At 39.7% G+C, this 27,597-nt stretch overlaps 3 protein-coding genes across 8 annotated transcripts; all 3 read right to left on the bottom strand.

The window, feature by feature from the left end:
* Positions 1 to 6,686: 6,686 nt before the first annotated feature.
* On the bottom strand, positions 6,687 to 11,248 carry NADK2 (NAD kinase 2). Its single transcript, XM_089618756.1, has 8 exons — positions 10,784 to 11,248; positions 8,478 to 10,439; positions 8,255 to 8,376; positions 8,002 to 8,143; positions 7,697 to 7,921; positions 7,530 to 7,604; positions 7,273 to 7,374; positions 6,687 to 7,177 (listed from the first exon to the last, which is right to left on the bottom strand). The coding sequence occupies exons 1-8, from the start codon at positions 11,072 to 11,074 to the stop codon at positions 6,974 to 6,976; spliced, it is 3,123 nt and encodes a 1,040-aa protein (XP_089474882.1). The 5' UTR covers positions 11,075 to 11,248; the 3' UTR covers positions 6,687 to 6,973.
* Positions 11,249 to 11,388: 140 nt separating this feature from the next.
* MEI1 (transcription coactivator) lies at positions 11,389 to 17,699 on the bottom strand. Of its 2 annotated transcripts, none has more exons than XM_089618758.1 (17): positions 17,374 to 17,699; positions 17,241 to 17,283; positions 16,777 to 16,898; positions 16,393 to 16,500; positions 16,083 to 16,227; positions 15,893 to 15,984; positions 15,604 to 15,697; positions 15,002 to 15,506; positions 14,478 to 14,620; positions 13,930 to 14,279; positions 13,674 to 13,841; positions 13,040 to 13,330; positions 12,544 to 12,945; positions 12,420 to 12,464; positions 12,212 to 12,297; positions 12,004 to 12,085; positions 11,389 to 11,890 (listed from the first exon to the last, which is right to left on the bottom strand). In XM_089618758.1, the coding sequence occupies exons 1-17, from the start codon at positions 17,548 to 17,550 to the stop codon at positions 11,813 to 11,815; spliced, it is 2,931 nt and encodes a 976-aa protein (XP_089474884.1). In that variant the 5' UTR covers positions 17,551 to 17,699; the 3' UTR covers positions 11,389 to 11,812. The 2 variants fall into 2 exon arrangements, with proteins under 2 accessions (XP_089474884.1, XP_089474883.1); XM_089618757.1 differs by having other exon boundaries at positions 11,390 to 11,890; positions 13,930 to 14,291.
* A 2,421-nt stretch (positions 17,700 to 20,120) lies between these two features.
* On the bottom strand, positions 20,121 to 25,689 carry LOC149391674 (ubinuclein-1-like). Of its 5 annotated transcripts, none has more exons than XM_089620352.1 (13): positions 25,156 to 25,689; positions 24,550 to 24,636; positions 24,343 to 24,435; positions 24,155 to 24,231; positions 23,392 to 23,998; positions 22,811 to 22,910; positions 22,575 to 22,678; positions 22,388 to 22,474; positions 22,039 to 22,155; positions 21,431 to 21,568; positions 21,271 to 21,318; positions 21,064 to 21,165; positions 20,121 to 20,986 (listed from the first exon to the last, which is right to left on the bottom strand). In XM_089620352.1, the coding sequence occupies exons 1-13, from the start codon at positions 25,429 to 25,431 to the stop codon at positions 20,522 to 20,524; spliced, it is 2,301 nt and encodes a 766-aa protein (XP_089476478.1). In that variant the 5' UTR covers positions 25,432 to 25,689; the 3' UTR covers positions 20,121 to 20,521. The 5 variants fall into 5 exon arrangements, with proteins under 5 accessions (XP_089476478.1, XP_089476476.1, XP_089476477.1 ...); XM_089620350.1 differs by having other exon boundaries at positions 20,121 to 20,992; positions 25,156 to 25,687; XM_089620351.1 differs by having other exon boundaries at positions 20,121 to 20,992; positions 22,388 to 22,471; positions 25,156 to 25,687.
* Between the last annotated feature and the right edge of the window lie 1,908 nt (positions 25,690 to 27,597).

Raw genomic sequence — 27,597 nt, 5'->3', positions numbered from 1 at the left:
ATCATATTTTGCTCTCGGGGTGTTATTTATACCATGTGAAAATAAGGACATAACAAACTGTATCATAGTTAATGTTGATCGCGTTTTTGGATCAGCACTAAGAACCGTCCGTAGTTCGATCTAGGGCCGGACCCTATGACCGTACGTAGGTTGGGTTTGGTGAAGTTCTTCTCTTCTCGTCGTGTTCATGTCATTAGGATCTTCGGGTCTCCGGATCCTTGAGTTTTTGGATCTTGGGATCTTTCACGCTCATCGTGTTCTTCGCGTTCTTTGTTGAGTTTTTGAGTCTTTATTTCTTTGAGTCTTCAACCCTTTGAATCTTCCACGTTCTCCGTGTTTTTCACGTGTTTGTGTTCTTCGAACCTTCAAGTGTCCGGGTCTTCGGATCTTCAAGTCGCCGGGTCTTTGGATCTTCCACATTCTTCGTGTTCTTCGCCGGGTCTTCGAATCCTTGCATCTTCACCTAACCATAAGAAAATGTGAATCTAGAGGGACGCGGAGGGTTTTCCCTTAGCGCGCGCTCCGACGCTCAACATTAGTCGTGTTGTATTATGTTCTTGGTGAACGATTTGTACGCATCCCTATGTTTTCTAGAGAGAGAAAGAGGTGGTGTGATTTTTGTAGAGTTTTGACAAGTTGAGATAAACTTACATTGTGTTGTGAATGAATGGAGTATTTATAGGGACCAATGAGTTTGGTGAAAAGTACTTGATTAGGTGGTGGAGATGGCCGGGTGGTCTTGGCCGAGTGAAGACGGCCGGGTGGTCTTGGCCGATTGAAGACAACCGGGTGGTCTTGGCCGAGTGAAGACGGCCGGGTGATTTTGGCCGAGTGAAGATGGCCGGGTGGTCTTGGCCGGGTGAAGACAACCGGGTGATTTTGGCCGAGTGAAGATGACCGGGTGGTCTTGGCCGGGTGAAGACAACCGGGTGGTCTTGGCGGGTGAAGATGACCGGGTGATTTTGGCCGAGTGAAGATGACCGGGTGTTCTTGGCCGGGTGAAGATGACCGGGTGGTCTTGGCCGGGTGAAAATGGCCGGGTGGTCTTGGCCGAGTGAAGATGGCCGGATGGTCTTCTTTTTTGGCCGACCGGGTGGTCATTTTATTTGGCCGACCGGGTGGTCATTTTATTTGACCGACCGGGTGGTCATTTTTGTGGCTTTGTCTTGAAGATTTGTCAAGAAGTCTAGCTTGAAAACATTCTTTGAGAGTATTTTGAAAGACATTTCATGAGTGTTGACTCGGAACTTGGTGCGTGAGTTTGCTTGTGGGCTTGTGCATTATGTATGGACTTGATGTATCATTTTTTGCTCTCGGGGTGTCGTTTTTACGTTGTGAAAACGACGGCATAACATTAACCCCCCAGTTTCTTGTGCGACTTGTCGTGCAAGAAATTTGTCTTGTGTTCCCCGAGAGTTTTGTTGTTGATGTCTTTCTGTTTGCTCTTGTGGCTAAGAGATTTACCTCGTAAAGACGCGCTTTGTGTGGCATGGATTTGTAAAATGTGACCTCGTGGGGTCTGCGTCTCGTTGACGCAAGTCTCAAAAGATTTTGATATCGGAAAATTGTGTCTCGGAAGACTTCGATCTCGAAAGATTGTGTCTCGGAAGATTGTGTCTTGGAAGACTTCGATCTCGGATTACTCCGATCTCGGAAGATCGTGCCACGGAAGGTGTGCATCTCGGAAGATCGTGCCTCGGAAGGGGTGAGTGTCGGAAGACTTAGATCTCGGAAGATCGTGCCTCGGAAGGCTTGAGTCTCGGAAGACTTAGATCTCGGAAGATCGTGCCTCGGAAGGCGTGAGTCTCGGAAGACTTTGATCTCGGAAGATCGTGCCTCGAAAAACGTGAGTCTCGGAAGACTTAGATCTCGGAAGATCGTGCCTCGGAAGGCCTTGAGTCTCGAAAAACTTAGATCTCGGAAGATCATGCCTCGGAAGGCGTGAGTCTCGGAAGACTTAGATCTCGGAAGATCGTGCCTCGGAAGGCGTGAGTCTCGGAAGACTTAGATCTCGGAAGATCGTACCTCGGAAGGCGTGAGTCTCGGAAGACTTAGATCTCGGAAGATCGTGCCTCGGAAGGCCTTGAGTCTCGGAAGACTTAGATCTCGGAAGATCGTGCCTCGGAAGGCGTGAGTCTCAGAAGACTTAGATCTCGGAAGATCGTGCCTCGGAAGGCGTGAGTCTCGGAAGACTTAGATCTCGGAAGATCGTGCCTCGGAAGGCCTTGAGTCTCGGAAGACTTAGATCTCGGAAGATCATGCCTCGGAAGGCGTGAGTCTCGGAAGACTTAGATCTCGAAAGATCGTGCCTCGGAAGGCGTGTGTCTTGGTCGTATCCATTCTGGGGTCTTGCCAGGACGTCTCGGTCGTCGCCGACTTGGGGTCTTTTTTTCTTCGTGCCCGATCGGATCGTCTCGGTCGTATCCGTTCCGGGGTGTTGATTTCATATCTCACCGGGACGTCTCGGCGGGTCGTCTCGGTCGCCCTCGACATGGAGTATTTTGTCTTTGTGCCCGGGCGGATCGTCTCGGCCGTATCCATTCCGGGGCCATTGAAGTTTGTTTAGGAAAAAGTCTCCAGTCACCAAGGCAAAGACCTTTGATGTAAGACTGGAGGTCCTGGTGGAAAGCTTCCATGGAGAAAGCTTTGGGGTCAATCTTCGTTGTATTGAAAGGTTTTCCGTAGAGGAAAAAAGTTTGCTGGTGAAGAGTCCGTGGTTGTTCTCGGGAACCCCTCCTTCTAGCGCCAAAATGTTGATCGCGTTTTTGGATCAGCACTAAGAACCGTCCGTAGTTCGATCTAGGGCCGGACCCTATGACCGTACGTAGGTTGGGTTTGGTGAAGTTCTTCTCTTCTCGTCGTGTTCATGTCATTAGGATCTTCGGGTCTCCGGATCCTTGAGTTTTTGGATCTTGGGATCTTTCACGCTCATCGTGTTCTTCGCGTTCTTTGTTGAGTTTTTGAGTCTTTATTTCTTTGAGTCTTCAACCCTTTGAATCTTCCACGTTCTCCGTGTTTTTCACGTGTTTGTGTTCTTCGTGTTCTTCGAACCTTCAAGTGTCCGGGTCTTCGGATCTTCAAGTCGCCGGGTCTTTGGATCTTCCACATTCTTCGTGTTCTTCGCCGGGTCTTCGAATCCTTGCATCTTCACCTAACCATAAGAAAATGTGAATCTAGAGGGACGCGGAGGGTTTTCCCTTAGCGCGCGCTCCGACGCTCAACATTAGTCGTGTTGTATTATGTTCTTGGTGAACGATTTGTACGCATCCCTATGTTTTCTAGAGAGAGAAAGAGGTGGTGTGATTTTTGTAGAGTTTCGACAAGTTGAGAGAAACTTACATTGTGTTGTGAATGAATGGAGTATTTATAGGGACCAATGAGTTTGGTGAAAAGTACTTGATTAGGTGGTGGAGATGGCCGGGTGGTCTTGGCCGAGTGAAGACGGCCGGGTGGTCTTGGCCGATTGAAGACAACCGGGTGGTCTTGGCCGAGTGAAGACGGCCGGGTGATTTTGGCCGAGTGAAGATGGCCGGGTGGTCTTGGCCGGGTGAAGACAACCGGGTGATTTTGGCCGAGTGAAGATGACCGGGTGGTCTTGGCCGGGTGAAGACAACCGGGTGGTCTTGGCGGGTGAAGATGACCGGGTGATTTTGGCCGAGTGAAGATGACCGGGTGTTCTTGGCCGGGTGAAGATGACTGGGTGGTCTTGGCCGGGTGGTCTTGGCCGAGTGAAGATGGCCGGATGGTCTTCTTTTTTGGCCGACCGGGTGGTCATTTTATTTGGCCGACCGGGTGGTCATTTTATTTGACCGACCGGGTGATCATTTTTGTGGCTTTGTCTTGAAGATTTGTCAAGAAGTCTAGCTTGAAAACATTCTTTGAGAGTATTTTGAAAGACATTTCATGAGTGTTGACTCGGAACTTGGTGCGTGAGTTTGCTTGTGGGCTTGTGCATTATGTATGGACTTGATGTATCATTTTTTGCTCTCGGGGTGTCGTTTTTACGTTGTGAAAACGACGGCATAACAGTTAACACGTACATATTCGTGATCAGAAAATGTCGAGTTTCTAGCTTATATGTGACTCAATCGGATAAATTAGTAATACAAAAAAGATGTAATACCATCGATATTAAAATGGGTAACGTGATTAAAGTCCATCTTTCAAGATCATTATTAAAGAAAATATACACAAGTTTTCAAATAAAATAAGTCACTTTTTTTTATTAATCAAAGCCAATTATACCACGTATGAGAACTAGGTCTTCACTAGTGTCAAAATGATCGATTTGTCGAGGGCTTCATATTGAAACCGAGTTTATTAAAGATTGTGGCATATACCATAGTTGTGTACTACTTGATGAATTGAGAGCGACACATTTATTTAATTTATGAAAAATTAGGACGTAACAGCATATTATATATCCAAAACTATTCTTAATTAAATTGTAGACAAGTATCGTAAAGAACAAATTGTAATAAAATTAGGACACTGACTTAAGAATGTTGCATTCCCAACATCTTCTTTGCAGCTTCATGAACAGCAATAAGAGAGGCTTTTGGGAGTATAAAAAGAAGAAAAACTCTGAATTTAATAGTTCATTTAATTGTAACAGAACACGCCATGACTTGGGTGTATAATAGCTATATAGAACACCGGAAATGAGATCTTTTAATCTCGTCTCATATTTTGTGAAAAATGGGACTCCCAGAACCATAAAATCATCGCGAACTATTTTCTACGGGACTTAGGAATTTTCGATACCATATTTAAAGGTTTTGGGAGTCCCATATTTTTATTTTATTTAGTTTTCTATTTAATTATTTCAATTTCAAAGTAACTTATATAATATTTTTTTTTTACTAAAATGGTAATAAAATGTGACTAAACGGGGTATCTCAATTTCGTCCCACTTTTCGTATATTGGGTCTACCATTTTTTAGAATCTGATTTTTTTTTTTCTATTTCTCATAAGGTGTGAACAGGGCCGGCCAAAGAGAGGTGGGTCTCAATTTGATTGCTTTTGATGATTTTTGATGCTATTAAATGGGCGATTTTATATCTAAAAATATGATTTTAACGTTAAAAAAAATAAAACGGTATAATATTGAAAATCCAAATTTTTTTTATACCGTTTAAATGATGTTTTGTTCCCCTATATATATTTGTCGCTAATCCAATTGCTTTTAAATACTCAAAGGTTACAAAACAACAACAGCAAAAACGTTCAAGAGAAAAAAAAGAGATTGAGAGGTCTTTTTATAATAAAAAAAAATAGTGAACTTCTTATGGTTATATTTTCTTCAGGTTTACAAGCATAAGAGATCAAGAGATCAAGCTATTTCCACATTTCCGAGTTTTATCTTCTTCTTTTAACTCTTATAATTTGTATTGCTATTTTGGTTTCTATTAGTTTTTTGTTTTTATTTTATTAGTTTTTCTTGTTTGTCTGTTGCGTTTTTTTTTTTAACATATTAATAACTAGTGTTGTATATGTCGAATAGGAAATATCCATCGGGATATGAAAAAATTCAAAAAAAGAGAAAACTAGAAAGCTTTGTTAATTCACAAAAAGGAGCGATTGAAATTTTTATTTTGTGTAATAAAAAAGATCAAGCAAATTCAAGTAAAGAATCGAATGAAAAAATAAATGAAGACGTATTAGGCGATAGCAATGATCCAATTGAAGAGAATATACGAGAAATTCATAATACACTAGATGGTAACGAAAATCAAGAAACCAATAATAAAGACTTGAGTCGTATTTACGATCCGGGAAGATGGAAAAATTTAGATCAAGAAAGTTGAAGTTGATTAAGTCTTATTTGAGATCATCCATGTGCCAATAAAGACTCACTGGGCTCGCAATTTTGTCAATTGAAAAAGAGTTGTTAGACAATCTTGAGTATAAGGATTTAATTTCTGAATTTGCATCTCAAAAAACAAGAAAAGTGGATTTTGTGTAATTTTTTTGCTTTCTATTTTGTATTACGACTTTTTTATTAGTTATATTGAGTTGTCTTCTAATTTCGTATTTAATGTTTTGTTTAGTGATAAATTTATAATATATTATATTTTTAAATTAATAAAAATTAATTATAAAAGGCCCTTTTTTTCTCTCGCCCAAGGCCCCCAATTTCCTTGAGCCGCCTCTGGGTGTGAATAATACGAAAAATATGATCCGTAAAATCCCGTATGACCAACTTTACTTGGGGGCTACGACGTTTCTCTGATCAACAAAATGCTTCTTCTTTTTTTTTTTTTTTTTTTTTTTTTTTTCTGGTTCTAGTCCTCATGTTTGGACTACAATTGGAGTCACTATGCAATTCATATAAAAGATCTTGGTTGGATTAACGCCTTTGAGTTCGGGTATGTGTATGTATATTTGGTTTGGAGTGGTTCCATTTTCGAAAAAAAAAAAGGATGGGTGGTTCCAAATTCCAATGGACAAAAACAACACTCTCCTCAATGTTTTTTTTTTCTTTTAGTTTTTTTTTATACCAAAAATGTGAAAAATTGTTTTACCAAAACTAATACTTCAGTTTTGAATCCTACTTTAATACTTTCAACTAATTCTATCTTTTCCCCAAATTATTTTTTACCCATTCCCCAACTTAAATATGGTGGTCCCTTTATTTTGATTTGTATCCAAGCGACGCACAATCTGTAGTATATATATCCACAAAAAGAAAAACAAGATTCTCAATTACAGAAAGATAAAGAAACGTTAGAATACATGACATGTAATTTCTAGTATACTACGCAATTAAGCATTTAGTCAACGAATCGTAACAACAATATAAATAAAGTCAAATTAACAGGTGATATCTGTTTCTTTTTTATTTTCCTCACTTTTTATTTATTTATTATATATTTGGGGTCCTGTAATGTGAATCAATATACAGTGTATATGTATGTATGTACAGCAATGCAATTGGGGTGAGAAGGGCAAGGCAAAGGTGGTGGGTGGATTTCAGAGAGCCTTCTGATCAAGCCTTTCGTTCCAGTTGAGGCAACGAATGAGGCTGTGAAACCAATCACCTGTTTGGTCAAACTTGTTCACAGTTGGGAGTGGATGTTGACTCATGTATATCCGTACCGAGTGCCCTCGAGACAGCTGTTGCCTTCTCTTCCCATCGAAAGAAACCCATGCGTTGCTTCGAGCATCGTCTGGAATCTGTGCACCGATAATCATTCACAGTCACACTCTCACTATTAACCATCATCAAACCCAAGTTTATAATGGAAAAATCCTGAATCAAATTATTGCACCTTTAATTCAAGGCGTGCAGAGTCTGGAAGTATGACGGGTCTAAATGAGAGAGAGTGGGGACAGATTGGCGTGAACAACATGCATGGAACGTTTGGATGTACCTGCACATTCGAAAGTATATGGTCAGCAGAGAGAAACAATTGATTAATCAACAAAGAGCTCAATTTTTCATCTCTCTCATCATTGAGACACTTCTTCTACACAAGTTTAGTTTAGAGCACTGAAGAGAGATTTTTAAATCAAATCACAAGCTTACCATCGAACCTCCTGCAGCTGTGGAATATGCTGTACTCCCGGTTGGCGTGGCCACTATTACCCCATCACCTTGCACCTATAGATGGTAATCATTATTTAGAATTACTGAGACCCGACAAAACATATTGATATAAAGACGATTGAAAAAAAAAAAAAATCTTCACCAACCTTGGTTATGAGCCGGTCGTGTTCATAGCATTCAATTTTCGAGAGGTATGGATTAGAGCCACGATCAACGACTACCTCATTCAAGACGTCAAACACTTTCCCGGGCACTGCTTTACCATTTCGGAAGATTTCACATTGAAGGCGCATTCTCAGAGTTATGTAGACACCCTCTCTTGTACTATTCCCATGAATGACCTGCCTTAAGTCCTGCCTGTAGTCTTCAAACTGCACGGTAACAACCAAGTAGTAAGAAAGAAGCATGGCTTCTTCCGAGAAACACGTCACTCAGCGTCAAACAGACTTACGTTATGAGAAGTGAGAAACCCGAGAGAGCCGAGATTGAAAGACACGACCGGTGGAACAGCACCTCTAAATAGATTTGACCCATGGAGTATAACCCCATCCCCGCCCAAACACGCCACAAAATCAACCCTCTCATGCAGATCACTAGGTTAAATAATGAACCCATTCAGGTAAGGAAATTTGACTAGGAATGGGAATTAAGAAAGAAAAAAAAAAATTTGTTTGAAGTATAGATAGATACAAGTTTATTAATACCTTGTATCTTGAGTATAAAAGGTCTGCACAAATCCGAACCCGGGTATTCTCGCAAATATGTCATGCACATCAGGTTCCACAAGAACATTCATATTCTCTTGGTAATACAAAAAAGATGCAACCTACACTTAATACATAATCAATAACAAAAAATGAGACAACGAAGCTGCTTTTTTTTTCAGCGAAACAGATAAATGGGAAAGCTGCAAATTTTAAATGTTACCTCTTTAGCCTCTTCCATGAGTTCGTTACCCAACTTCTTCAGCAAAAGTACAGTCTTCGGTGGAGTTTTCCACATAAGCATCTGCTGCTGAGTGCTTGGATGAGTGAAGGCTAAGGAGGCCTCGGTCACCTTTTCTCTGGAACAAGAAAACCCATCTGTGCGAACCAAGAACATTTCTGCTTTCTTTCTAGACTGCACTCTAACAACACCAGTCGTAGAAGCACACATATCTCCTTCAATCGAGACAGCTTCCTCTTCATTAGAATCTACAGGAGCTCTACCATTACCCTTCTGATTTTCCTTCACAACCAATTTTGGCTTGGCTAGGTTGGCATTATCATAATCTACATGGGCATTAGATAGATTACCAACAGCACCCGCTTTGTGTTCACCAGATCCTTTCACCGTTGAACCGACAGAGACACGAGTCTCACTAGTTAAATATTTTTCTTCCGCAGATAACCGGTTTTGGAGTTTTGAACCGGTTTTCTCATTATATGATCCGTTTGAGTTTCCTGCTCCAACAAGTCCAGGCGTTGGGTTAGTACTGAGAGTTTCACCTGTCCGCACTGTCTTGTTATGCACATCTCTTGAAACAGGCTTTTTGCCCAGCATGTTCGACTGGCGATTATGAAGAGTAGGGAATGAGAACCTTTTAGTCTTCATGAATTTGGACATCTCCTTTTTGGAGAAAACATTGCAAGGAGGAACCTGAGCCTTCAACGGGTTGGTTTTAGTGAATCCACCGAGAGCTTCTTCCCATCCGTTACTAGTTTCTCCCAATGTCTTATCTTGAACTGAACTAAGGTCATTGTGGACCCCATTTGAGCTTCCGTTCACGCTATCCATCTCCGACGAAGTAGCCTCATTTTTCAGCCCCCTGAATCCGTCAACAGAATCTGAAGTCTCTTTCGGCGAGTCAGTTTCCGTTTCCGTTGTGGGCTCTTTTGCCTGAGCAGAAATTGTTTTCCCGTCGGTTTGCCTGTTCTTATCCTGTGACAATGCGTCGTCAAGACCAATTGATTGATTTGAGTTTAGCTGCGAAGCGGAACGATCCACGTACTGCCTCCATCTGGAGATCATGGCAGAAGTTCTCCGAGCTCCTTCCTTGCTGTGGAGATAGATAGGCCTCTTGCTGGAATCCGAAGCCAAAAGCGCAAACTTCTCAACCTGCTCCATCGAAGGCGCGGTCCCAACTTTGACCGGAATCTTGATTAGTTCAATTTTCCCGGACGAAACAGCATCGCCCAAAGCCACTTGATAAAACCTGTCTTTCACATCCTCCGCTCTGAGATCCACTATAGTTTTGAACCCTTTCTTCACCAGCCAATCTAGGCCTTCCTCCGTAACCTGACCACCCCGCCAAAAAGCCACCTCCGGATTACTGATCCCGTTCTCCTCTTTGGAAACTGAAAAGTAAACGGGACTCCAATTCGCGAAGAGCGCCTGGTTCGGATAATCCTCGGCGCGGGGAAACCCGGAATCGTAGCAGACGTTCCTGAGTCTCTGAAGCTTCCTCCAAACGTCGAGGCTCCGTTCATCGCCGCCGGGGATCAGATAGTTCTCGAGAGCCACGTGTAAGCTCTCGCAACACCTCTTCATCTCGCTCCTGAAGGCGGCGAGCGGGGGCGCGTCGTCCTCCATCGTGCTCACGTCCTTGTCGCGAAACAAGCTCATCATGGAAGATCTCCCCGAGAGGACCTCTTCTCTGCCTTTGTTCAGCAGCGAAACTATGCACCCGAGAACCGAGACGATCTTGTCCTCCATAACCGGCTTCTCGTCGGCCGTGAAGTCGTATGAGACGTAACATTCGCCGGTTACGGGGTTGCACAGCGTGTCCATCAACGCGGCGTGAAGCCATTCCGCGGATCTAAAGATTCTACAGTAGGCCTCGATTTCAGCAATATCCCCCGGAACCGGGCCCACCCAAGGAAGCTGCGGGGGATCGTGAGGCTGGGCGGTCTTCCAACAAAAGAAACAAATCTGTCAATCTCTTCTGATGATCTAAGAGTAAGACTTACTACACTATACACTCCACGAAGCACAACCGAAATAAAGTATCAAATTCACGATTCTAAATTGAGTTGAGAAGTTAACTGAAGGAAATGATAAGATGTGATTAAATACATGACTCGTGTAAACGTTTCAAATGTCATATACATAATTCAGTCCCCGAATAGAAAGACTCCATATCAATTCAAGACTCTCCTAATCTGACAAAGGAAAATAATTGATACCTTAAAATCAAGCTTAGAACTGAGGTAAAAAGAAATAAATAAAGAGCGATCAAAAGAAACTTCGCCGACCTGATAATCCAAACCGAAGCTCAGCGAGAACGGCTTCGAGAGTTCCGCACTGACGACGAACTTATGACGTCTCTGGGAGAGCTCGTAACCTTTTCGTCGGAGCTCCAACCGGAAATTGAAGCTGACTAGTCTAGGGCTCGCCGAGAGCTGAGACTGAGAAAGCTTCAAGTGACAGAGAGGAGAGGAAGAGGATGGCGACGATATTCCGTTCGCCGGAATATACCGGCGGTTTGATGTGAAGACAATCCCCGCCGCCGCCAACTGGCACACGACGCAATATGCCGTCACCATGTGGAATAATTTCTCTTTTTAAGTGGGGAAATTTATGCAAACATGTGATTGGATGGAGAGATTTTTTTTTTTTTTTTTGTAATATTTTTTTTCCCGACAGTTCTATTGGTATGATAGTTTATTATAAACTAAATCCATTTCTGGTGGTTCATGATTTTCGTTCTTTTTTTCTTCTTTCTTTTTTTTTTTTTTTTTGTTCTTTTGCCTGTTACACAATTGTCACAAACTGAAACTATATAACACTCGATTTTATCTTTATTTATTCGTATGCATTCGTTTTTTTTTTAATAAATTTAGATCGACAAATGAGAGAGAGAGAGAGAGACATTTTTATTCATTCATTTCCAACAAAGGTACACAGTACATTACACGTTTTAAGTTGCAAACTACACAATTTCCTAAACGAAGCCATATATAGATGCCCTATCTCCCCTTTTCCATTGTAGAAATGACATACTTGGGATTTTTGTAATTGAAAAACGACTGGGGAGCCTAAATTGGTTATAATTACAAAGAAAGAAGGCTAGGCAATTATAAGTTCTGTTGCAACTAATTTTAGACAACTTAGCCCAACAAATTCTGATTCTCTCCACCTATATTGTAAACACGAATTATGTACGGATCGATATGCTATGCTTCGTATAATATACTGAACTCTAACGACTCTCTTGCCTCGCACAAGAAACTTTGATAACGAAGACGAGCACCAAAAAAGCGGTATCAAAACGTTAGGGAAGTTCAGATCATACTGCTTCGTGTCCGGACTTTGTCTATAAGCATTTGCCTGCCTGACAAATCTTCTTCGTACCCAACAACCTGCAATGAATATATATCCTCTATGTTAATATATATTCACCAAATTAGGAACACTTAGGATGTGTTTCTCACACGGCAAACTAGTAACTGCAATACAAGAGTAGAGATCAAACCTGAGACTCTGTCTGGGTTTCACTGAAGCCATCATACATGCCTTCTTTTTTATCTCCGGAACACTCATCCTTCTTCCCACCACTACAATATGAATTTAACACGATATCTCAATCATTTTGAAGGAGGGATTAAATAAGAATGTGTGTGGTATATATCTACACAAGTACAGAAGCAACGCTAAGAGAATCAGATGGATAAAGCCTTTACCTTGTTGACCAATGCTTAGAGAAGCCAAGGATTGAATGAGTATCCAAACGATCTTGACCTCGAGTTGAGGGATTAGATGAGAAAATCTGTTTTATTATTAAGGAATGTAATGGATGCCTACAATCATGTTTAGCAAACTGAGTCGGAAGTGATATGAAATGATATAAAGAAAACAAAGAAGAAGAAAAAAAGGAAAATTAAAGGATACAGTTTCATCAATGCTGGTATTCCCTGGGGACTTCTGTTCGTGAATCTTCATGAAAGAAAGAACGAAGAAAATTAAACTCAAAGATCGTCAAAGCAAGTAAACAATGATCAGTCGTTTGTTTTACCTTGCTCGTTTGCTCTAACAAGTCCTCGATAGCTGAGGCTACATCAGGAGCATTGTCGGAGATATTTTCTCTTGCACAATCATTTTCAGAGCAAGTGGGAGCACTAGAGCGTGTCCCGGTAGTGGAAAGAAGACCCTTTTGACCATCATTTTTCAAAAGCCTAGCTTTTTTACTCCCGCTTTCACACACAGCTGCTTCCACTTGATTAATGCTACGGAAACCAAGAATTCCACTCGGCGTTGTTCTAGTGTCCTCAAACTGACTCGGAAACTGAGATGGGCAGTCTCCAGACATTGTTTGAGCACCTTGTGTGGTAAACTGGGTCATATTATGTAGTCCTGCTTCTTGATCTTCAGCAGTGACCACTTTCGGAGCAAACAGATCAAGAGGAACAAGCTTATTCTGTCAAAACAAGTTAAGAATGTAAACGCTTAATGGTCTAATATCCTGAAAGAATTCCATATGCAAAGTCATAATTCATTAGCATACCAGGTACCTTTTTAACACACTCATATATCCATTCAGATGTAACTGAAGGTATCTTCCATTTACAAGCAGCCTCGTACTTTGGTCCAATCGCATATTTGCATAGCAGATGGGTGACGTTCTTCGTCAATTTCTGTACTAGTTTAGCCCCGAGGACAAAACAAAGATTTCTAAGAAGTAGTCGGTCTTTCTCTTCGTATTGTGAGACACAAAACCTAATTTTTTCGAACCCAGGAAAAGGAATCCAGCAGGGAAGTGGAGAGTAGAGAATATGGCTATTAACTTCAAGCAAACGTCCATCCTTCAAAACCAATGTTTGTTACCGTCAACTTATGTTGGGAAAGATAAACATATATATACAGTGGGATACAACGAGAAGAAATCTTCTGGACATAAGATACAAATTCAGCATCTAGTTTTATGAAACAAAGAAGACGGAATGCATCAAGCATCAAAAAATACAAGACCATCAAGCAAGATGGACAAAGAGTTAAACCATTGGAGAGAGAGAGAGAGAGAGAGAGAGAGGGAGAGAAAGAGATAATAAGGCTATAAGTTAACAAGTTTTGCAGTCATAAAGAAAATGACAAAATGAGAAATAATCCGAAGGTGAAACTAACACGTATAAAAATCATACACCGTACCTCTAAACATGAACGGACCCAATGACTTGATACATATCTAGTTTTAGGAGCATACACTGACTTTGTTGTTACACCGTGACACTCGATGGTGAAGTGTGCACTCTGTTTCAAAAACGCGTCAATTACCTCTCCTTGTCCTTCTTTTATCCATTGCACAATTTCACCTTTCTGTAAGAAGACAGCAAAGATTAGTGGAACATTTGTGAATATAAACCACAAAGGCCCTTTTTATCAACTAAAAATTAAAGAAGCTAACCCGTTCTTCGGGAAAGGAACTTGAGAAGTCAAATATTTTCCCCTTAAACACATCCGAGAACTTTCCATTTTGAACAAGCGAATCATGTTGTGAACTTTTTGAAGCCTTTTGATCACTTCGTTTGCCCTTGTGTGCATCATTTACAACGGTAGGTTTACTTTGTTGAGGTGATTTTGTCTCTGTTGCCATCGACTCGACCCTTCTCGCGTTGATTTTTGTTTGTTCTTCTCTGTATTTCTCAAATGATGACGTCCTACCAGTTCCAACAGTTATTGCCTCTGATGACTGGCTATCAGATGGCAGGCTCGGTTGAACAACAGAGATTTTCCCTTGATTTACACAGTTCATGACTGGAAGTGCTCCTGCCAGAAGCATTTAGAATCATGAAATTGGTATGGCACTATCAAAGATGGCGATAAACATGCTTAATGGGACATATAGAAAATATATAAGTGACTGATAAGGTCTGTAACCAAGAATAATATATAATAATAATATAAAAAAAATTAAACAAGTGTGTAAAATATTTAAATAAAGAATTGTCGAACCTTTGGGAAGGAGTAAATCCTGTGCAACATGCCTGTGATAAACAGGGATCTCTTTCTTTAAACGATCACAATCTTCAAGCCATGTTATTCTCACCACATGTACGACACCAGAAGTGGCATAGCTCCTAATCTCTTTCTTTTCACTGAGACATTGTATAACGTTAATAGAGGGATATTTGCAAGGAGACATGCTTCCATGGATCTTTACAAAAAAAAAAAATTAAAAGAAACAGAAATTTTATCAATAACTAGATAAATCCATGACGAGGAAGAGCAAAACTGAGGAAAACAAGAACAAGAAAGGCCTAAACAACAGCCACAAAAACCGCCAAACCAAAACGAGAAAGGTCAAAACAAAGCAGAAACCCAGTCCCTCGACAAAATTGAGAAAAGGGAATCTTTACAATTAACATGCAACCAAACAGCGATACAATGGTTAGCAGTCTCAGCAAATAAGTGTGAAGAATAACTATCGAATTTGGCAGGGTAAAAAAATAATCATAGAGACGGTTAGCAGAACTTACGTTTCTGAAGGATTTCCAACTACTATATGTGTCAACTTATCGTTGAACTGAACATGTCGTGAACCCCCGCCTCTACGAACCATATTAACTAGTCTGCGCATTTCAGGAGCCTCAAATCCAGTAAGTAGTACTCTACACTCTGACAAGTACAAGTCATTGTCTTCGGATTGGGAATCATCGGCTACACAACCATCAAGGTTTGTCAAGTTTGTCTCACATTGGGTCTGCCCAACAGATTCTATGTTATCTCCCTCTTCCCCAAAAACTGAACGGGTAGGAACGGTGGAAGATGTATTCTGCGAGATGGAAGCTTCCATATCTGAATCCGCAACCCCAGCACTAGGAGCTACTGCTGAATTGGTCTCCATAGCTAATGATGATTGTTCAGACTGCAAGTTGCCACGATCGTTACCTTGACTAAGCTGGCTTTTTACACTGCCTTTTACACCTTTACTGGAGGAGACAAAACCACTCCGAACAGGGTAGGACTCCTCATCAAGACATGCTAAAAAATAAAATATCAGTTGCAGGACTATGATACTCGAAACAGAAGCCATTCGAATATGAAAGCAATTGAAGCCAATCACTTTAGAGATATGTACCTCTTCTGGCGATAGATTGATCAAACCATTTGCGCGTAACAATACGAATATGGCCCCATCTTTGGGCAACCATGAATTTGTCACCTTCAGGAGCGTACAAACTGTCAAGGATACAAGTTCATGTATGATGCTAGAACAAAATTATTCATATAGGAACCATCAGTGTTAACATAACCCCAATCATGATGAGATAAGAGCACACAGTTATAAGTTGTTTGAAGGTTGGGTTTGTTTGTTTCGTAGACAAACAAAATAAACAAGTTTTTGTAAACAATAACATAAAGGATATATCAGAAATCAGATGTGTGCACTTCCTGTTTAGCTCACTAGAATACTTTCCGCCATTTTTCAGAATAATCTTTGCCATCTCCATGCGTACATCTGAAGAAAATATGCAAAGTTAGCATAGACGAAAAGAAGAAAGGGAAAAGAAGAAGAAGAGGCCTGATGTTCTAACAATACAGCCTAAGCGCACATACCTGTTGGAATACTTGTAACACAAATAGTTAATCCTGAAAAAGGAAGAACCCTGAATGATTCCTGAGGAACAATACGATGCTCAATCCAGCACTGATATAACCAATCAACAGTGACTGTGGGTTTCTTCAATGTATACAAAGCCCACTGCATAAAAAGAAAAGGGAATAAGCCATTCGACGAACTTATCTCTCCTTTATCATAACATCAAAGGAAGAAATGTGAAAGAATGTTGCTGACATAGATCATTAATGCTCAACCTCATCCCATTATAAGGTTTTTGAAAAGGGAAAAAGAAACAAAGTATTTAACCTTGTACTTTGCAGCCAAAACATTCTTTACAACTACAAAGCTGACATCAGTAGATGCTTTAGATATCAGCATTCCTCCCATCGCTGCAACTATCTTTTCTATCTTGCTCTGCATTGATAGTGAGTCAATAGACAAACATGGAAATATAACTACTGCTCGTCTACATATCCTATATCCTAATCCCCAAGATAATAATAAAATAAAAAAATGCATAAACACCACCAAATTTGTTTGGTCGTAGGAAATATGAAGTTTTCTGTACATTGTACACTGCAACTTAAGTTCGATCCAGTGCAGAAGTAGTGAAAACATAGCAGTTAAGTATGAAGAAGTTTATATGGTTCCAAATCCACAACAAAGACTCGCATACCAGAAGCAAGATACCTTTTCCTCAGTATCAAAGCCTGAGGTCAGAACTTTCACACCGTCCATTGCAAGGCAACATGTGTATCCTTGTTTAGGCAAAGCCCTGTGTTCTCTAGCGCAGGAAAAAACGCATTGTGGACCTGCGCGACGGTGCAATCACATAAAAAGGCCATTCATTAAGTCGAAGTGAGTAAGATTTGTTTTATACTGAGAAAGTGAGTCCATAAATCTAGGGCACAGAGAAACACAACCACGATGCTATCAGATCGGAAAAGGAACTGTTTGGTTAAAATGCCCAGAACAAAATTTACAAATTGTAATGAGAAGCCAATTACTCTAATTCCAAATTTAAACCCTAGAGGAGAAAGAAGGAGACCGCATTTCATGAAACACTTAAAAAGGGGAAAGTAAGAAGCATTAGAGTTTGAGAAATGAACGCAACCAATTGCACAAAACGATAAAAGCTAATAAAAACCCCATACCTATCAAATTGCAGCCCTTAGCTCTAAGATCCTCGAATTTCTCCTGCAAAAACCAAATTCGAAGGCCAAAAAAATCAGAAATAGAATCGTAGCGAACGAAACTAAAATAAAAAGGGTGTTATGGGTACTTAACGTGGTCGTGTGACGAAATGACGTGGAAATCGTCGGTACTGGTGCGATTAGGGTCGGAGCAGAGGAAGACCTCGGCACCGTTGAGCTTGAGAGCGTCGCGAAGCGCGTCGAAGATCTCTGGCGGCACGAGCTTCCTCGACATGAACACGTTGGAGCCTTTGAAGGCCATCGTCTTCATCGCCGGAGTATATCTCAGAAACCCTAGCGATGTAGGGTTTTGGGTCGGAAAGAGGAACCAGGTCACTCGGGGTTTTGGGAAAGATGGGATTGCTTTTGTTTTGTGCAGGGTGATTCAGAATTCAGGGGGGCTATTGTTTTGGCCGCGCTGGCAGCTAAGAAACACGCGGGAACAAATTTATATCTATTCATTTGAGAGTTGGGCTCATATCCGAGTAAGCCCATCTTGTTTCTAACTCCAAAAAGACGAACGACTACACTCAAATACGACAAACTATAAATGATTTGAGATTATTATTTGTACAAGCTTGCCCCCACTTAAAAGCTTAAGTTTTTTTTTTTTTTTTTTAAGGCACCTTCGCTGTAGTGGGGATTGAACTCACGACCTTCACACAGGAGGTGGTGTGGAATTACCACTAGGCTATTCTAAGTACCACCTTAAAGCTTAAGTTATTAAGCGTTGAATTATGCAAGCATGGGGTATATAACATGCATAGGAATGTTATAAGGGAAAATCCTCTAGATACAAAACCAAAAGGATTATTCCTAAAGCATGACCTCCTCAATACTTTAGGACCAAAATACAATAAGTCAAAATTAATCCTAAAGTATGACTTCTATGTATGCGTTGGTACAAAAATACCCTTAATGAAATATCCATTTTTTATTTAGTTTTGTTATTTACTTAATGGTCACAAAAGCAAAGTTAGAGACCATTTTTCGTTTGGTAGGTGAACTTAAAAAAGAAAAAAAAAATTGGAAATTTTGAAAGAAAAAAAAAATCGTTTGAATATTTATTGACATTTTGTCTTTTTATTGACATGAATGTCAATAAATCTACAAACGATTCTGGAAAATTGTCTTAAGATTTATTGATATCGTTGTCAATAAAATTTATGCATGTCAATAAATCTTTAGCAGACCAAATTCTTTGAAGATTTATTGTCATCCAGAAAATTTATTGATATCGATGTCAATAAATCTTCAAAGAATTTTCCAGAATCGTTTGAAGATTTATTGACATTGATGTCAATCAAAAGATAAAATGTCAATAAATCTTCAAACAAATTTCCAGATTCTTAAAACCATTTTTTTTTTCAGATTTCCAAAGTTATTAAGTACATCCGAAACACGTTGATATGGACATAAATCTCTCTCTCTCTCTCTCTCTCTCTCTCTCTCTCTCTCTCTCTCTCTCTCTCTCTCTCTCTCTCTCTCTCTCTCTCTCTCTCTCTCTCTCTCTCTCTCTCCATGTCAATTCCTCTTCTTCTTCTTCTTCTTCTTCTTCTTCTTCTTCTTCTTCTTCTTCTTCTTCACCTAAAATGACAAAAAAAAACACAAAAACTCAAACCTTAAAGTTAATGTCATGACAAATAAACCTAAATCATCGCCGGTAAATTGAGAGAGGCTCGAAACGAGATTGATTTCGGATGTATAATTGTTGATTTTCGTTTGGTTTGCTTGAATATTTTTTTTTTCTTCAGATTTTTCATGTTTCAAAAAAAAATCGTAATGTCGACAATGTCAATAAATCAAGTAGATTATTGACAATCATGTAAATAAACTAGACATGCGAAATATGAGAGAAAAATGATATTTCATTAAGGGTAATTTTGTACCAAGAAATATAAGGAAGTCATACTTTTAGATTAATTTTGACATATTGGATTTCGGTCCAGAAGTATTGAGGAGGTCATAGTTTAGAAATAATCTCAAACCGAAACGGCTCGGCCCGACTTGTATAATGGGTCGTCCGAGAGCGGACCGTGAGCAGTCTACAAGGAGGGAAGGCGGGCCATCCACGAGACAGATCGCCTGTGAATGCAGACCGTCCGCGAAGGCTACTATTGAGCATACAAGCCCGCCTCCCTAAACCAGGTTCTCTATAAATACATACTTTCATAGAAGCTCGAAGTAAGATTATATGAACTTAACAAAACTCTGACTCACTCTCACCTCACACATTTTTTTCTTTATAACACTCAAGAGAGAACTAAGGAATCCCGCCTCACATAACATTCGGACTAATATTGAGCATCAGAGAACGCTAGGAGAAACCATCCACGCTCTTCTAGCTCACTTCTAGCTCACTGCCGTTTGACCATCGCACGATCATAGAGTCTGACCCTAGATTGAACCGCGACTGGTTTTAAGTGTTTGATCAATTTTTCGGGTTTAACAAAGAACATAATGAAATTTTAACAAATAAATAAAAAGATGTCATTTGTTCAAAATTAGTAATTGTTGCTTGAAATACGACTATTTTTTTCCCCAAAAATGAATATACAGCACAAGATTTACGGATTTTTTTTTTTACTGGTTATTGTTCCCTGAGTTTTTGGAAAACTTAAAATAGGATATTTACAAAATTAGAGAACACCCTAAACCATTTGAAATATAACTTCAAATGTCCAATTTACACCGTTCAAATGAAATGATCAATTCAAATTCAAATGACTGCGTCGAACAGCCATTCATTTGAAGAGTCAAAACCACTAGTCCTTTATTTCTTTTTAAATACGAAACCACATGAATCACAGCTCAGCAAACTCATAAACAGAACTTGGAGGTAATGGGACTTGAATTGTGGCCATATGTCCCTTCTTGTTAACAAATGATATCTTACATACAAAAAAAACCACCTCAAATAAGAAATGTTTTCATACCTCGTACATACTAAACTAAAGAGACCTTCTTCCTTCTTTTACAATGGACGAGGAGTTGTAGCTTTCGAGCTATCTAACCATAAAAAATAAAAATAAAAAAATAAATAAAAAATAAAAAAGAGTAACATTTAATTACAAAAATGGTTATACGACAAGTTGGTAAAAAGATAAAGCCAACCAATAGGATCTAAACGACACAGATAGAGGAACCCAAAAGAAAAACAAAATTAAACCTTGCTTACATTGGTAATTTTATGGCAAGAAAAAAAAAATTAAACATGTAAAAATTAGCTAATTCATCAACGTTTAACTTGACTGTTCAAGGCTAGGAAGCAGAGTAGCGGACTGGTGGTGATGACTCGACTTCTGCGACGGAGTGGACTGCTTGATCGGTGGCTTTGATGACCTTTCCTCTCCGTGTTTAGAAGGCAACTTCTCCGGCCTGTTCCGAGCTTCGTCGGAATCCACCTCCGACTCTCTCTTCGTCTTCTTTTTCGGCAACGCGCCGTCGCCGCCGCCGCCGCCGACCCGTGATTCATCCGGTGAGTTGCTCGAACTCAACATCAACTTTTTGTGTCTCGGCTTCTCGTGGCTCGGAGCGCGTAACGGGCTGGGCATCCGGGCCGTGCCCGGAACTTGCTTGTTCGCCGGATTTTGACCGCCGGAGTCGACCGCCAGCCTGTCGCGCCCGTGTTGTCCCGCCGGCGAAACTGAATTCCCCTCAGTTCGAACACCCTCCTCCGCCAATATCTTCTTCCTCTTTAGTTTCTCCTGCTCCTAAACATATGTACGTATCGCTTTAGAATGAAATGTCATTCTATAGTTCGGACCGGACCGTTCACTTGTACCTTATTTCGATTGTGTAAAGCTCGTCGCCGCTCTTTTGCCCGGCATATTGCACGTTTGATCCCGTGGGTGTCCATGAATCCGTTTGGCCATAACTGTGCGAGCTGGATTACATAGGACTAAACACGTCAGCAAAGCTTCATGGAGATGAGTTGGCAAAACAAAAAAGACAAACCCAGTGAGATAAATATATGTATATATATATATACCTCTATGTAGAGCTTTCTCATTTGAGGAGCCGCATCATCCTCCAGTCCCTGTAAACGTTCAAGCTACAGATATCAAGGGACACGCATACCATATAGAAGAGTTTACGCAAAAACTAAAGGAATAGAATGCCTGAAGAGGATTGCAAGTATAAAACAGTACATCAGCGTATAGATCGTAGAGATCACAAATTTTGTCCTCCATTGCAGGCTCCATAGTGAACTTTCGCTTTGGAGCTTCCTTTCCATCGGTGCCAGTTCCTTGAAAATCATCTGATGATCCGGTTTGTTGCTCCAGTGCCTTGATAGTTGTGGAATATATATGATCATTTGAAGAAGAAATATACGCACACATAAGGTTATGATATATTCTATAGCCACAGCTAGGGCAAAGAGAGCATTGGGACTGATCATGCTGATAAATTGAAGAAACAGATTGAGCAAATATCTGAATAATGACCTCTGGACTGGCCTAAGAGTAAGAAGTGCTCCAGTAGTAGCAAAATGCATATAATATCACAAACATGATGCTGGGTGGAACAAATGGAAAAACTATTGAGCCAAAAGGGATTAGAGGTGATAAAATCTACGATAACATAGATATCATCATGAACTATGGCATAATCTAAATATAATTACATATTGCTATATTGTTAGTGCACTTATCCAGTTTCTTTCTTCCTGATTTCAGAATTCTCTACCCGTCAGAAAATGGCACAACACTCTAGAGAGTGAACATCACAACAACAACAAAAAATGACCAAGACATACCTTCAACTCCATAGAAGGTGTCTGAATTTTGATCATGTCAATGACTTCTTTCTTTATCAATTGAAACCTATTGTCGTTGTCTGACGTACTCATGCTAAGCATAAGTTTTAAATTTCTCTGCAGAAACATACCATTGCAAATAAATTAACCACAATACAATAACCCAATGATATCCCCAAAAAGAGGAGGATCAGTAAAGCCAAAAAATGCCAGTTAAGCATTGAACAACACTGTGATCCTATTAACCCTGTGAAAGATTAAGAACTCCATTACCAATTGAACAAGCCTTTGATTCAAGAAGCCTCATATTGGCATGCTAGAAAAACATCTCCATTTATCAATTTTATACCTTTAATGTTCTGAGCTGTATTATGTGACCCAGAATGCTCATAAGGCGAGTAAGTAACTCTTTTGAAAATTTTCCATGGCTAGCCTGCTGCATACAATCAGGATATGTAAGGTTACAAATAAAGTTGAATATGTGTGTGAATGGCATTTAAGTTACGAATGTGAAAAGTTAGTGAAAAGATACATACTGATAGTCTGGCAATTTTTCCGAGCTTCATCTTTATATCTCTGGGCAATCTCCTCTTAATAGCCTGCGAGGAGTTGTCTACCTCTTCCCCAGAAGGAGGTCTAGCTGTCAAATTTCATAGCACGTTTTAATTTTCCGCGTAAAACGCCTTTCAAGTACAAGTACTCAAATTTAGTAAGCACCCCTCAAAATATAATCGAAATTGGACATAAGTGCCAAAGAACTTTTAAATCTTACATTCTGCAACCATCTTTTCTAACTCCCTTATAGACCTTTCAAGCAGAGAACTTTTTGGCCTTGTGCTAGAGCCATCCTTTTTGTGCATGTGTGAACTTTTCTGCATAATGAAATTTAAAATAAAAATTGACATCATGGCAATAAAATTATGTAATTGCAATAAATGCAGACAGAATGTACTAGGAACATGAAACACTAATCAGTATAATAATAACATAAAGCATGGCTATTCAATTGCCTAAGCTATTTGAATGCATGATGTTACTCGCTTCACTGGTCAACCCTTCTCTAAAACACTAAAATCATCAAGTAACCACTCATAAAGACCATCCCCTAGCTTGATCTTACAGAAAACCATCACATTCAATACGGTTTTTTATAAACCTTTGCCATGCCAAAATAAGGAAGACATTGTTAGACAAAACTCAGAGTTACAAACGACTTTTTACCTAGAAATTTCAAACGGTCAATGTATGGCATGCTATTCATGGACACATAACTAATGGTTTTTCCAATTCTGCTACCAAATTATCAACAGTCCATGCAGAATATCAAAGAGCCTAGGAATAAGAAATACTAACTGTCATTGGTGCAGAATACTTTCCCTCAAAGGTATTAAAATTAGGTTGTTCACGAACCCCATTTTTTTCTTTAGTCTTAATCGATGATTCAAAGTCATCCCCTCCACCCACTGATCTCGAAGATTGGGATCTAGATTGAGCGTGTGCATTTTTGTCGCGATATTTCTGGTGCAAACTGTCCAAAGATACAGCTTCGTCTCTAAGCTTGCTGGTTGGATCTTTAGATAGTACAACTCCTGACTTCTGCTTATCAACAAAATCATTCGCCTCTGCTAATGCCACAGAAGTATCTCCATTTGAAAGTTTCCGCACGGAAGGATCTATATTGGATTTAGAGGCATCATAAGATTTCTTTTTTGAGCCAGATGCTGAAGCATTCAGCTGATTCTGAGATTTCGGATCTTCATTATTCACACCAGACACAGCTACGAGTTGATTGGCAGAAGATAAGATCTTTGGATATACTGATGTAATCTTAGCAGCGACACTCTTAGCTAATTTTGTATGTTTACTTGGCAAATGACCGTCATCATTTTCCCCACCACCCTTCGCAAGATCCTTCCTTCTCCTTTTTTTTGGTTGCTGGTTTGGCACTACAGTCATTTCACTTTACATGGAAGAAAGATTAAAAAAAAAAAAAAAAAAAAGCATTAGCAGAGGGAACGTCAAGTCATCATGAATATAAAGGCACTTGTGTCTTGTACCATATCTAACCAACTCCCGAAAACAGAAATATCAAATGAAAGATTCATGAGAAACTCACGTGTGTTCCAATGTTCCTCTGTTAACAAAGAACCCGTCGTGTTTTACGGTTGAGTTATCAACTTCAAAATATTCATCCTGCAAACGTAAAACATAGGCTATTCAGAATCTTGCATATGACAAGGTTGTATTTATTGTTAACAAAAGATAAAATTGGCATGAGATATAAAAATGAAAATGTAAACCAACCAACTCAGCATCATCAATAAAAGAGTCCTCGGTATCATATTGATCATCATCAGGATTGTCATTCATATCCTCGTCTTCACTACTATCTTTTCCCTGAAGTACATATGTTGGGCGTTATGCAAAGCAACTACTATATGCTGCTGTTGGAATTTAGACCCTGGGACCCAACTACCAACAAAAATATATAGCAGTATAAGAACAACATACCATATAAAGGCGTTCAATCTTCTCAATAACAGCATTAAATCGATTAGTCCCAGGTTCGTCTTTAGCTTCATCACCAGACTGTTGCACCTGTGTGAAGATAAAAGTCACAATTTCAGAAAAATACAAAGTCATTGAAATAAATCAACAGTATCAAATAAAGACAGTGAAGATTTGACTCAGTTTCAAACACTGATACAATACACCCTATAATGAACACTTCATCGTAGCAAATTGCTTAAAACCCTTGTCATTTCAATGACCTACAGTTCGGAAGCCCGTCCGATGGATCAAAAGCTAAGAACTTTAAAGATGCAAATCGTGGCCAATTTCAAAAAATTTCCATATCTCCCTATACTTCTGTTCGATAAAGATAAAACCAGATTATACACAACGAATAATAGAGCAAACACACACAGTGACACAAATCGTCCAATTAACAGAAACTACCACCATCGAACTCAAAATATAAAAAATAAACCCTACAAAAATACGCACACGCGACTATAAACTCACACAAACACTCGAATTATGCAGTGGTCAGATAAGTTGCGGAAAACTCAACAACACAGTGCAATTCCACCCGCACACGAACATAAAATCAATTACCGGAGCACCAGTCACCGGAGCACCAGTCACCGGAGCGATACGAGACTCGAGGCGGGGATGTGCATTCGCCGGAGGCTCCGGCACCGATGCCGGCGCCTCGAAAGCGGAGGAGCCATTATTGACCTTGTTGGCGTCTCTGACGAGCTTCTTCCACGAGACTATGGTAGTTTCACCTGGCCGGAGGTCCACCGCAAACACCTGCCGGTCGCCGGACTTGACGAATGACGAAGAAGGCCTCGACGATTCGCCCCCACCGGAGCGATTCTCGTCCTCCATGGATTCCGGCGAATATTTTCTAGGGCTATAAAAATTAGGGTACCGGAATGGGGAAAAAAAAAAAGTCGAGATCGAAGAAGAAAAATTGATTAAAGAAATTAGAGTTCTGTGCCCTGGACGCTAAAGAGGGAATCAAAAATAGCGAAGTGAGTGAGATTGAGCGGGATTAGAAGGAAACTAAAAACTACTACTATATGGCTCTCGTTAACTACCAAAAAAAAATTTAACCGGATCTTTTTGAAACATTTTCCTGGGTTTTCTTTCCCGAGAAAAGGTGAAGAGGAACGAGATGAAAAAAAAAAAAAAAAAAAAAAAAGTGGGAAAATGACATCTAGTACCTTATGTTTTAGTGAAATATCGAATTTAACCTTTTGATTTTTAAAAATGTCGAGTTCATACCTTATGTTTAATTAAAATGACGAAATTATACATTGAAATAGACAACATTGCTACGAATAATCTTTTTCTTGATTTTTTATTGAATTTTCATTGACGTTGACTATAATATTTATATGTAAACACAAATTATCTTTATTCATTCCCGCCATATATGTAATTTATTTAAAAACTACCAAAGTAAATAACAATCTCTTAATCGTGAAGAACACAAAAATAGACAAATGGGTAAAAATCGACAGTTGATAGTCATCAAAATCACAGATTCGAACAGAGAAATCCTAATTCAGAGCTTCAATTCGAACACAGAATCAAGTCATTTCTGGAGATATATGAATTTATTATTCAATTCGAACTCGACATTTTTGAAAACCAAAGGTTAAACTTGACATTTCACTAAAATACATGATATATCACAAATATAATATAAGATATATTTATTTGATTTATTTAATGGGTCTTAGAAGCTTCGTATAAGAAACGAACGTCGTTAAAAAGAATTTCGATACAAAATAATAAAAGAGTGATCTTTATTTATATATGTTGTTTACAAGAGATGAAATACCGAACTCAAATTGGCGAACTCAACAAATGACCGAGAGAATTTGAATAATAAATAATTATGTAACGTAGGCTTGTGTGTGTGAAAATAAATACAACAATCATTATTTATAAGCGAAGAAATGATCATCCATTGGAAACGTTTTGATCAGCTCGTCCTCGTCACATCACAGACTGGTCAAGTCTTAGATCGGATCTTCTCGACGAGATTGCCGGTTAACCACGACTTCGTTACTAGGCTAGGTCAGCACTCAGCACGGGCGAACTGGATGACTACTCTGTGAACTGGGCTTAGGCCTTTTCTCCTCGAGCCGGACTGGGTCACTTATTGGGCCTTTGGTCGAACCGAAGCCCAATAAATAAATAATAATAATTTTATTTTTTATACGCCCACAATTAGGCCCCAAATATTTCCAAAATATTTCGAATATTTTGAAAATATTTCGCACGGGGAATCCGAACTGTCTCGAAAATTTGTAGGGAAGTTGGCGAAATTTTTTGGCAAGCTTCGTATGATGGCGCGCTCTTGTTGATGATTGAACATGCCACACTCTAGTCACATTTGACAAAGTCCGAGTCGAAGAGAAACGAGTGAATAGGAAACCTTAACCCGCAAGACTCTAGCCAAATCTCGTATATACAATAGAAACCCTTTACAATGGTATCGGCAGTGGCTCTGGGAGGGGAAAAAAGGAGTCGTATCGCCTCGAGAGGTATTAAGGAGAAGTTTCCCGGGCCGATGCTCTAATGGGGAAATTTCTCGGGCCAAGACCCTAGTTTTAGGTAGTTGTTAAGGCTTTTATTTGTGTTTTATTAACATGGTAATAACATGGTATAAAAGAAATAACAAGCATAAAACGATTCAAGCAAATAAAAGAAACTAATAAGACAAGAAAACTAGTCACAAAATTTACTCGAAATTTTCTCACTCTTAAAAACACGTTTTTTAATATAAAAAATTAAAAAAAAATTAGAACTGATTCTAATGTGTTTTAATAACATCCCAAACTCATAGAACATCCCATTGGAAACGTTTTGATCAGCTCGTCCTCGTCACGTCACAGACTGGTCAAGTCTTAGATCGGATCTTCTCGACGAGATTGCGGGTTAACCACGACTTCGTTACTAGGCTAGGTCAGCACTCAGCACGGGCGAACTGGATGACTACTCTGTGAACTGGGCTTAGGCCTTTTCTCCTCGAGCCGGACT

This window comes from Urtica dioica, chromosome 7 (genome assembly GCF_054948205.1).
Source record: "Urtica dioica subsp. dioica isolate 48M chromosome 7, U.dioica_male_clone48M_v1_H2, whole genome shotgun sequence".
NCBI lineage: Eukaryota > Viridiplantae > Streptophyta > Magnoliopsida > Rosales > Urticaceae > Urtica > Urtica dioica.
Note: the sequence above shows the minus strand (reverse complement) of the source record. Positions and strands in the feature narration are given on the sequence as shown.